The sequence below is a fragment of the Dreissena polymorpha genome, chromosome 11, assembly GCF_020536995.1.
Source record: "Dreissena polymorpha isolate Duluth1 chromosome 11, UMN_Dpol_1.0, whole genome shotgun sequence".
NCBI lineage: Eukaryota > Metazoa > Mollusca > Bivalvia > Myida > Dreissenidae > Dreissena > Dreissena polymorpha.
In genome coordinates, this window is record NC_068365.1 from 20725661 (window position 1) to 20738613 (window position 12953).

The 12953-nt window shown below is 34.2% G+C and overlaps 1 protein-coding gene across 1 annotated transcript; it reads right to left on the reverse strand.

Moving 5' to 3' along the window:
- Positions 1-7968: 7968 nt before the first annotated feature.
- On the reverse strand, positions 7969-9515 carry LOC127851652 (uncharacterized protein KIAA1958-like). The gene is made up of 3 exons (XM_052385469.1): positions 9396-9515; positions 8933-9105; positions 7969-8776 (listed from the first exon to the last, which is right to left on the reverse strand). Exons 1-3 carry the CDS (start codon positions 9468-9470, stop codon positions 8038-8040), a joined length of 987 nt encoding a protein of 328 aa, XP_052241429.1. The 5' UTR covers positions 9471-9515; the 3' UTR covers positions 7969-8037.
- Positions 9516-12953: the final 3438 nt, after the last annotated feature.

Here is a 12953-nt window from a genome sequence, read left to right on the forward strand (position 1 = left end):
TGATCGGATGATCTAAAATGTATGTTATGAATGTATATGTTTAGGTGAAAACATAGTCGATATGTCCCCTTCAAATTCTCAAGGAGCTTAATAATTATATTTCCCCAAATAAAAGCCAAAGTGCACATTTTTCCAATTAAAAGTGTGCTTTTAACGCAAGTAAATTGTGCCGATGCATTTTTAAGTATTAAACACCTACACCAATGTCGCTGTAACGGTTGTATACGTAATTAAATATGCAAACATATTTTAATAGTAGACTTTGTCGCGGAACGGTTCATGATAATTATTTAGCATCCTAGCCTTGTAAGTCACACACAGGTTTTCATTAGGCAAATACCATATCTTTTTTTAAAAACAATATTTAACAAAAATGTAAAACATGGCCCTTAAACGTTCTTAAAATAAGTGTAATTTGGAAAAGTGTCATTTTCATTTAAGCGTTTACATTACCTGTGCTTGTTTTCAGAGACAGGATATATAACTCACAAGCATGATATCTACATTGAAAAATCCTGTTATTAGTCAACAAAACGTTTCAATTTTGGGCGCTGTCTTAAAAGCTTAAAGGTTCAATTTAATTAACAAAAAGTCAAAACTTCGGTACAACAAAATGAGTTTAATATAACATATTGTAATATACAAGCATATTTATAAGTTGAAAGGAACTTATCGCGTGAATTGTTCAACATTAAATGTGGAATAAATGACATATTCAACCATTAAAATTCTTTAACAAAATGCATCAGCAGAATGTTTCAATAGTATGAGAATAGGAAGAAAAACTTTTCATTAAAAAATCAAGCAAAAATAAGGATTTTAAAAAGCTTACAGTTTTACTTTGGCAGCAGTGTTTATATTTGAAGGTGTTCAATATATCAAACAGTTTATCATCGCAGGGGATAAATGACGCCGTAACTAAACAAAATGCAATCTTTATCGGTTTTATTTGTTTTTTCTAGTTTTGACAATTATCATCTTTATTGGGGCGTAAACAAAAAGTAAACGTCCCGTATAGTTATCATTCTGATATGAACATTTTATGAAATTTCTGCCCGTGTAAAGTGTTTAAAATGCATTTGTTTACTTTTTGTTCCGTTAACAATATGAACACACGCATTTTTAATTTGAAATGCATAAACCTATATTTCAAAAATAATAATTTGTATAAACATGACACACATCTATACACATATACTTACTTCTTGCAAATGATGACACTAATAATAACTGCAACAAGAATCACAACAGGTGCCCACACTAACGCCGATGTAAAGCAACTTTGATGATTAACCACTGTCAGTGACCTCTTTTGTAAAAGAAGGATACGCTTTGGATGCGAATGAGGCTGCAGTGAATGTGCATTCATCCGATTCTACAGTTGAGTCATCCGAAAGTCTAGGGTCTGCAGAAGAATCCACAAATTTTGCAATGGTTGATTTGCCATGTATATAACCACATTTATGTAATATAAATTGAGACAAAGCGACACCAATATGAGGATTTGTTTAGAGAATATGTTGCTGATATATTATAAACAGGACAATACAAGTTTGTGACTTTTATATTGTTAACATGTTGTTCATTAAAGGCTGATGAGTATTTGAGCGCAATTACGAGAGGCTTCATTTTTCTAAAGATTATGGTATTTTTTATTTTATCCAAGTCTCATTTCTCGTCAGAGTCACAACCAATCTTTCCTTGTGTTGATTTAGTATATACTTAACCTAAACGAAAGCTGATTTTGGAGACCTTTTGCAGATTTGTTTACCTTTTGTTTGTAATGAGGTGTTAATTTACTTTTACCTCAAATCATCACAGTTCTAATAAAACTGCATTGAAATTTAGTATTTTCCAACGTAATTACAAGTTAACTACAAGAGCATCAGATTTGTTACTTAGTTAAAATACTTACTGAGCACAATGGAATGGACTTGATGAATAATATTATACACTTCGTTATAACACGAAACCAAGTTTTAATATGTCCTGGTAACGAGAACCAATATGTTCTGGTAGGGAGTATGTAGTCACATAATCTGATTCAATATACTCTCAATCATTTTATAGCTGCACCATATATCAACGGCCACATGCCTAAAAATATTTCGACCAGTGATACTAAACTGAAGTCGTGTGATGTACTGACACATATTTGTTTACGATTATTTAAGGCACATTCATATAATCAAAATCGTAAACAACAAGTACTTTAATGCTTATTTGATATGAGGCACTTTTTGATAAAACTATGTTAAATAATACATTAAAAGTAGCATTTCTAAGACAAACAGTGTGTTATTCGTAATAAAATATATAAAGAGTACAATGGATATTATTGTACGTATGTTCTATGACTGCATAACACAATACGCATCGTATCATGTAAATAAACATATCATATCGTGTACGATAATGAATGAATGATTTTGTTTATAAGTATGTATATTAGAGCATCTTTGCAATGCATTGTCATAAGTTAACAACATACGGCAATAATTAGCTGTGTGTGATACAATATTGTGAACTTTTGAAGCGGTTACATAGTTAAAATTAAGATTACTCAGTTCTAAGAAGGCCCTATATATTGTCAAGACAATCTGTCGGATTAAATTTTATCGTATTTATATCACAAGTGAGATGCAGTAAGCGTGGTTCCATAAAAACAAAAACATAATACTCGTTTCTAATGTTGAAGTAAGGTATTTTTATACAATGTAATCGTACAATGGTAACAACAATGTTTACTTTACCTTGTGACCCAGAGGTGTGGACCAAACTTTACCCAGATTTGAACTTTGTATAGATATAGTTAAGATAAATATTTAGACCATGTTTCATCATTATAGTGCCTACATAATGTAAACAAGCTAAAGCTACACACAACAAAACGCGCGACGCCGAAGTCCGGGTATAAATTGACAATAATAGGTCAAATTGAGCACCTCATGCACAGGTGAGCTAAAATGCGCAATGCAGGAGCACGCATTAATCCCGCTGCATAACTATTGCTAACAATCTACTCAAGTTGGTATTGGTACGCCAGCGCCGCAATACGTCTGGCTGTTCCTGTTGTTGACAGGCTAATATATTAAAGGTGTATAACTCATATATGTGTATTTAAATGTATATAGCGTGTTGTTATCCCATCGATTGATTAGAAGTACCGGAATGTTTATTGTATGACATAATCACATTGCCAAGTTTGCACGTCTTGTTGTCTGTCATCAACTGATCCCCATCCTGACACCCGCAAAGTATAACCATTTGGTGTTGGGTGACAGAATGTGCTGCATTCTCCCCGCCCATTGTTACTACTGCACTTGGTTGTCGGACCTGACATGTAAATTGCGTACTCAATTAATATTACTTAAGTATGATACCTGCAAGCACATCTTAACCTTTTCAGTCTTCAACGGAGAACAATTAAACATTAAAATATGTATGTAAATTAGTGTATAGGTGAATGAGTATCATTAAAAACTTATACAGGAAAAATAATGTTACCTTACATAGTTTAAGCCAAGGTTAATACTGACAATATTTGTACTAAAAAACGATATGTGATTAGGTAATGTTATGTTATGTATAAAATACATGTCCGCCTTTTGACGATTTAGTATTTACATATCAAACTCGCTTACCGTCATTTGAAATGACGTCTGCAAAATAACCATATAAAAAATCCTATCTGGATTTGCAGCAATATGCGAAATCTCCAACTTGTTATTTTCATGCAGCTTGGTAAGATAGCTAAATAAACATTCACGAATATTAAGATAACTAAATGGGGCAACAACTACAAACGTATGAATCTTGCTTTAAATAGTATGCAATTATCTGCATGTGAACTTTACGGAATATGTAATTACATTAGCAATATTTTCTTTTCATTGCAATAATGCTATAGGTATTTCTTACCATGGTGCATAGAACTGCTATACTATAAACGCATACGTTGGCGATAAGTTTAGCATTAACCACTTAAATATCATGCTATTAATCTGGTATCTTGATAGTGTTCATCGCTTTACAAACATCTGCACTAAATAAACCACATACTTAAGAATTTCAGATAACAAAACCTTATGTGGCTATCATTACGTGTTATCGTTCGGGTTTTAAGATAATTATCTTGTTATTAAATGCATTACAAGTGTTTACGTATTATAATTCACGTCGATATTTTGTTCGCATTATAATACCGAAGAATTTGGTCACAAAAAACCAACATAACACATATTTGGTCTCAATATATGCGTACAAGTTAAATAACACGCAGGTATTCGCAAACTTCACAGTACTAAAAAATAACTATCGTACTAGTTAGGAAACACGAATCGCATAGCATATGCTAAGTGTTTGCGAATCTGAAGCGGCAACAGGAACATAAACGTGTTAAGAATCGACTTGTCACTTCAATAAAATGATGACGTTCGTACAAATTAAGGAAATATCTAGTTTTGTATTGTTATTATATTAATGTGATAAAACAAATCGTTCGAAAAGTATATTATTAAAATGAATATAACCTCGCAAGTTTAAATTTTCTTTCGTTAGACGTGGTGACAAATTAAATCGTAACAGGCATGCCAACATTTCATAAAAATACGTCTGCAGATGATGTTGATAATACAATTCACGTTTATTATATAATTCGGAGACCTAGAAACAAACAAATGTATTTGCGTCTCTGCGGTCCCTTTTAGGCTATTCAGTTTACTAATACACTATCTAACATAACACGTTTCGCAATCCTGTACTTTATGAATATATCGGATAAATATCATAATAAACAAGTAATAACACGTCAGAGATTCCTTTCGAGAACATAGTAAGTATTCGACTTGAATGTTTCGCGAAGCTTCTTTGGCTAACAAAATAGTACTATGGCACCATATCTTGCCTCTAACAGAAGATATTTGGTATAACGTAACAGTGTGTGAAATTGTAATTTAAAATGGAAATCATATATGGGTTATATTTGGTAAATAACACAAATACATACAATTGATCCGATCGTGAGTAATATAGCTTATCGCCAACAACTATCAGATCGATTACTCCAAATCCAGCTGTGTAGAACATAACACACGTATTGGGCTCATATTCACACCGGTAAATGTTTCCCACGCAACTCAGTACATATATTATTGTGTCTGAAATAAAATTACCAAATTGTTTTGTGTTGCATTAGTATATACAAACAGTAAAATAACTTTAATCAACCTTAACAATTTCATAATTTGTAAGTTGTTTTCATTTATAACACATTGTTAAACGAATAAAAAATAGTTTATTGTTTGCATACTATATTCCTGTTTTGCCCACATTATTATTAAAAACTCCCTTAAATTGTATATAATTTCAAACAACTATAACGATGACCAGACGATAAGTCACGAAGATAAAATTTACAGCTCACACGGTCATAGTCGGTATTTTAGTTTCAAGATCAATTTTATTTGGGTTATTTCTTAACTCAGGAATGCCTTCACGTTTGTAATTTTTTTTTCCAATGCTTATTTCGAAGCACGGTGTTTTACATGCACATCCAATGCTCCTCGGCTAAACATGTTGCTGAAAAGTTCAACCGTTCTTGAGGTATATACACTCAATGACGTTCGTATAATGTCGCCTACTTGTGTGCATGATCGTCATTTTAAACGACTTTCAAGTTTCTTGCATACACAAACAAAATGTCTGTCAACATCGCATCTCACTAGAGATTTGTATACTAAAACGTTTATTGGATTATTTACTCCTAATTGTGCTAATAATGCTGAAGCAGGGATTCGAACATGTAATTAAAACTTAAAGTTACAACTATTCTAAACTGCGTACAAACTTGGGCAAACATTAACATTGATAATGAATGGATTTGTTAAAACATTTATGTATTCTTCAATGTCATATGATGTACGTGTTTACAATACTAAACTATTTCGAATAAGCAACAATATTTGTAACAGCAAGTAAAACAACGCTGATTAAAAATGTAGCCTACTGAGGGATTTGAACCCGGAAACTTTCGGCGAATATTAACCTCTCTACATCTTTCCCTCTTACCCTCTGTAGCTTTTGATTGAACCTGTCTTGTTTGTGATCCGGCGTGTTGTTTTGTAACTTAAGCATATAAAGGCGATTTGACTAATGTACGTGTCTGTACCACCAAACTATGTTAACGTTCGGAATGACGGTCATAAGACTATATACGTCGTTTGAATCTGATATTTTTTGGTTAATCTTTATAAATCCATGTGCAGATGGCTTGCATTTTACTTTCGTGGATTTTTAAGACAAAAAGGAATGTTTGAGCATCCCAGTACTTCGGACACATGTCGAGTTCTATTTGTTTCGTGTTAACCCTTTTAACAAGTTTTGCCACGAAGATAAATATCTTATGTAAATCTCCCGTTGCATTTCATGTGGATACCAAAAGCAGGAATATCAAAACCTAGTTTTATGACATCGAATGGCTCTTTTTAGAAATCTACAATTACTCGGACTTAAGATTCGTCAGTGTTTATTGGTCATTGAGCAATTTTTTAATGTTCAAATGCATACTCCCACAGTTTTGATTCGTTGTGAGCTGGCCGCATACAAGAATAATCAAACTTAATTTACCTATCCAAATAGGTTGATACCATTTACATTAAATCTTAAATTTCGTCCACATCATCAGATAGTTCGCAGTATTATTTTATAGTAATGTTCGTTTGTATTTGATATTGCATAATAAAATTAATTAATTTATTAATTATTTCCAAAGGCAAACGTGCTAGGTTATGTATGATAGCATACATCTAACAATTGCTTGTAAACATGGTCACACTAGACTCAACATCAACTAGTAGTGGAATTTGTTCAAAATGTAAATCGATGTTTGTACGATTGTGTCACAACATGACCAGCTTTATGAAACCATCTCGAATATGTAATGTTTAAGCAAAGCAAGATTCCGGAGAATCTGCAACTACAAAAAATGACTAATCCACGTAGTACCAGAAGAAGGACGAGCATCGATCCAATTCCTGCCTGTTGACGTTACGCATTGTGTTGTTTTTAAAGAGTTCTGTTATAAACTGTAATATGTTTAAGAAATAAAGAATGATGGGTTACGGTTTAAAAATATCAAGGATCAGCTATTCTTACAGACAAATCACCTCAATCGCCAACTTCTTAACTTCAGTACACTATTTTTGTAGTTATATAACCATACAGCAATCGGTGTCTTAATATATTGTTTAATGATTTGGGTTGTGGCCAATTTTCAAATGTATTTGTTTTAAATGGAATGCTTACATTTATGATACAAAACAGTCCTATCTAATTTGAATTTAATACAGTTGGTATAAGAAGAGGCGGTTATAAGCGAGGCGGTCGATACTTGGGAGCTAATGAACGCGATTTGTTCACAAGTCAGCTGCAAAATACTATTACTTGTTTTATAATATAACATAGAGAATAATAGGTTAGTGTTGATTATAGATCAGGTTTATCATGCGAGGCTTAGAAAACAAAAAGCACGAGCCTTGGCGAGTGCTTTTTCGTTTTCGTGCCGAGCATGATAAACCTGATCTATAATCAACACTAACCTATTATTCTATTTATCCCACTTTTTTATTCAGTAAACCTTTTTATTTTAACAAAATTAGTTTTCATGAGTGTTTGTCGTACTTTGATAATGACTGTAGTGTAACCAAGATCAGTGTATTACTCCGCGTTCCAAAAATAACCGCTGATCAAATTGTCATTTAAAATAATCAGAATATCGTTCTGTGACAAAGAATCGTGCGTTTCTTATAACAATTTTATTCATATTGAATTGCAAATCTAAAAGTTTTATAACATTAATATAACATTTAGTTGTTCAATACAAGGAACTACATTTGTATACAACGTAGCCTAACACCACACACAATTCACTTTCGATGTTCAAACTATCAACTAGAACACGAGGTGCAAAACATTTGCTTCTTTGTTGTAATATGTGGTTATTTCGTGACGAAATAACAATAACAACTTGGATTTAATCTAATTATTCACATTAAAATTTTGAATGTGGAAAGTGGCACCAAAGAATTGTGAGGCAAAGTTGTTCGAACGAGAGAAAGACATTTGCTGGTGAAGTGACTGGGTGGGACGAAAATCAAGATCAACTTGTTCAACGGTAGACAGTGGTTGTGTAGGCTGCATTTCGACCATAGTTTCAGTGCATGAAGGTGAACAAGAGGAAGCTGTTTGTTTGTTACATTTACTGGACTGAGCAAGAATGTTGGAACACTTTTGCTGCTGTTCAACAGATATGGTGGAATAATTGGTTATGGACTGGACATTTTTGTGCCCTGTTATGGCCATGATTTCAGTGGGTGGAATGTTTGCATTTCGAAGTTTTTGGACCAGGAATTTGCGAACTGAGTGGTTGGTTATTCTCTTGTGCTCGGGAAAGCCGGCGTCTTTTGCCATGGCCTTCAGCATCTGACCCAGCTTGTTGACACCCAATTGTTGACGCAAGAACCACTGGGATGCAGTGTCAATTGTGCGTGTTGCCAGGTAGAAAGGGTGCTGATCTGAAGAAAAATCAGATGGACGCATATTCGAGTACAGCTTGTAAATTAACACGGGATTTCTTGGTCCAGAAGTGCCGAACATCTTGGGAGACACTTTTCTTATGTCAGCGATGTTCTCTCCTGTGCGCGTTTTCGTTTGCCGCTCGTTTAACTCGAGATACTCGACACCATTCGAGTCTACACGGAGGCGGACGTCTCCCCACCTAACAAAATACAAGAATCTTAATTTAATGTCAGATATGAACAATAATGAAATACAGCATTTAAGTTGAAGCGGATGTACTTAGTGAATGGGGTGAAAAAATAATGAGAAAAATTGATACATATTTTGTGTGTTTGTGTGTAAAAATGTTTCTTACCGCAAATTGTATTGCTCCGTTGTACCTCGCAAGCCAAAATGAAGGCAGTTGTTCAACCAGACTGTATTTAACAAGGCTTTCGGAGACTCCGTGCCAAGGATCCCCTTCTCCCAGAGCAGATCGATGTCGGTATCACTCAGCGGATGGGCCTCCCTAGGACGGTTTCCCATACCCTAAATTGGTGATTTATATTTATTATACTGTTTCATTTAACTTTTCGACTATATTTTTTAATTTAAATTTATTTTTTGAGTATTCTATCTTTCGTAGGCTTACAGTATTACTTTTAATGTGACTTTTAGACTTTTATTTATTAACTGCAACTTTATGTCGACAGGGTATTAGTTTCGTACAGACTACACTTGGGATTTTTTCCCAATTTTGTCATAAATGATACGTTTTCTGTTGAATATGTTATTTTTGCCGAATTTCTTTTAGTTATAACCGTTCATCTCAATTTTACCTGTTTCTTAAGACTTTTTTTCTTTGCATTGTAGGTGTCCCTTGTGAGTGCAAATTGGGCTCCAGTCCCTGTCATGACTGAACATCCATAGCGATGTCGTTTCAGGTACCTGTCAACACTAGCAATCATGCCACGGAGGGAGCTTGGTTCAAAATCTGTGCCATTTGACTTTTTAAGGGACAACAGGAAAGTGGCCAAATACTCATCAAGAAGAGTTGGTTCTATGTGGTGGATTTCTTTTGATTCAGCTTTTGACATAAGAAACCTTTTAAATTTGTTTATGTCAGACAAGGTCTTCGATAGAGTCTTTTTATTTTCATTTTGGACAATGAAATCACCAACATCAGTGAGGTTAACATCTAAGAACTCTTTATTCTCATGCAGATCTAAAGTTGGGGGGAAGACATTGCTACTGGATGGTGCGTTACTACTGGGGCTGGTTTCATTCTCAATGGTCAATTCAATTTCATTTGTGAACAAAATAGATGGATCAAACCCATATTGTTCCTGGAACTGGCTTAGTGTTAATTCCACTTCAGTTGCTTGTTGCTCATGTTCATTATTTATTTCATCCCAAGTTAATGAGAAATTTACTTTGTCAAATTCGTCAGACATTTTGAGGGGTTTACGATTTCGCAGACGATTGTGTTCTATAGTCAAAGGGGAGCAACTCGAACTGACTTCTTCAAAGGGGAGCAACAACAACAGAACCTATTTGCAACATAGTGTTAAATTTACATAATACTAGAGGTTTTAATAAAAATAAATGACAAAAAACACGGTTTTTTGCTACTTTTATTTGTTTTAAGGTCATTAAGATTGACAAACATTTGAGATTGTTTTTATTATTGATGCACTTGGCAAATACAGGCGACGAGGTGCGTGGGAAAAAGTAGTCCCGGTTCGGCAGTTGATGACGTCATTTCGTGCCATTGATTATAGCCTTGCCGTTGATTATAGATGAAATTTAATCAACGGGGCTTTAATCAACCGATTTCGGTGTAAAAGTGGGATAAAATATGTTTCACTTACCAATCTGACCTATTGATGGTAAAGCAGATATGTGTGTGTATCAAAGGCCTTTTCCATCTGCTTATAGTATCCTCTTCTTAACTACATCGTATACCACATGTTTTACAGAGGTAGAATTCAAAACGAAAGCGCTTCATTTTTATTGACAAGACTTATTTGAAATATTGTGTTATTTGCGTAGTCATCCGACACAACTATAAAGTTATCAAGCAGTGGTTCTGTAAACAAATATTAGAAGATCATTAATCTGATACATTGCAGTAACATTTGTTTAACAATACAATATCATAAGGATCGGTAAATTGCGCTGTTACACCTCTTTTTCTGGCATTGATCTGGCTTTTTAAGTGATAAAATGACTCGAAAATTGTTTAAATACGATAAAAATGTAGGGCGGGGAAGTATTAATTCCAATAGACAGGGCATTAAAAGACGAAAGAACATTCCATATCACTAGTGCGCCATTACTTTGAATGATCTAACCCAATATGTTTAGGTGGTATTATATAACACCTTAACTGTTTAAAGACTATTAAAGCCCCGTCCACCAGTGTAAAAAAGATGCTTATATCAAATGTTTGAGTACTCTCTACTCCCGCCCACCTCTTGGAACTATTATTGTCAGAGTGTGGCGTAAATAAGAGATGTAAAAATATGTATCGTAATAAGAGGACGTGCACATCATTGATTGTGTTCATGAACGATTGATGGTTTTCTTATTCAATTAAATCATTTACATATGAAAATTATAGTGTGAAATGCAATTTAAAAATAAAAATATATTTCTCTATTTACAGTAATCCCTTCCAAGCATTCATGCATAAACATGTATTGTAGTTTGAGAACCACTGAACAACGTTTTTTTAAGTTTTCTTCACCAGAATGTACATTCATATATAAATTAATATTTAACTTTTGTTGTTTATTAATAGCTTGTTACCACTAGTCGCTTTTAGCGATATTTATGCATTTATGACCTGAAGCTATAGCTGTGTACCACGGCATCTGATGTTGTAAATTTTCGTAAAGTGTTTGCCTTACGAATAGGAAGTCGACAGTTAAGCTTAAGCAGTACAAAACAGACGTGTCATTGTTATAAAAAATGCAACGATTAACAACTGTAATTATTTTATTTTTGAACATTTTACTTTTATCAAAGTCGTGTTAACTTCTTATAGTCATAAACGATCATAATTGTACACAAATAAGTACAAATGCTTATTTGGGTCAGATGGTTCTTAGCTGGTCTGGACTCTGGCCTGCATTCCCTCGAGAAATTGTTGTTCCAGGGCGATGGGTTTCATTAGGCAGTGGTACTCTGTCATGATCATCAAAAGACCCCCTTTGCTGAAAGTGTCGAACGCGTTGGTCAGTGCGACAAAAATGGAGAACATATCAGTTTTGTGTTACTGACATTTCTCTTTGATCTGTCTGGCACCGAACATCAGGTCGATTGTTCATCTTGCCACACTGAATCCACAGTGACTTTCAGGAGACCTTGGTCAAGTTGAAATATGAGGCGATTTAACAAAATCCTGGTGAGGATTCTCCTTGCAACAGAGAGAAGGGATTATTCGTCTGAGTTCAAGCAGAGCTGAATCCTGGCCCCGAAACAGTTCAGCATTGCTTCACCGTGCTCACAGACGCCTGCAGGGACTAGGCTGTTAATGTCAACCTAAGATAAAGCGTAGATTGCAAAATGTTTTACTTTTGCAGTGTATCAAGACACGACTGCAAACTAAACCACTTTCACACACCAAGTCTCAGAACGATACTCGGCATCAAGTGACAGGATAGAACGCACGACACAGAGGCATTGGCTTAGGTAGGTCTCATATATATATATATTACATGTTCAAACGTATCGCATTGTAGCATCTTGCAATACGCTCATTCCTTGTTGTTTGAAAGTCATACCAGGGTTAGACGAACGACTTGGTATGTTCATTAGAAGATTTTATAGGAGGGTTCTTACCCAAAGTGAGTGAGATGTTAGTTTCTTGTTATATGCGTCATTGATCTAAAACCTGTTGGTATTTGCATTTGATGAATGTTATATATTACAATATGTTTAGATACACTAATAACGTTTTTGCCATCTTCTTCAATTTCACATCAAACCAAACACAAACAGATATAGAAAGATATGTGTAAATATAGTGTTTTTGTGCATGCATACATATTTTTGCTTTTCGTGGAATAAATTTTACTACTGGAAACACCAGTTTGAGCAAACACGTAAATTACAAAACTACCTGATAAACATGTTCGTCTCTTTGCATCCATCGAAAAACCATATCCGCATCTACAGACACGATTTCGTCCCATCGGAATACAAATATCGTCACATTCACCGTTATTGACTTAACACCCATCTGTAAAACAAAACTGAAAATAACTCCTTCGTAACAGTTTAGTGTGATAATTCACATATAATGCTAAGACTGAATATTTTCAAAAACGCTAAACTTTGAGTTAAAATGAACAGTTTTCATATTGTGTTTTTTAGTCGCCGAAGTACCTACG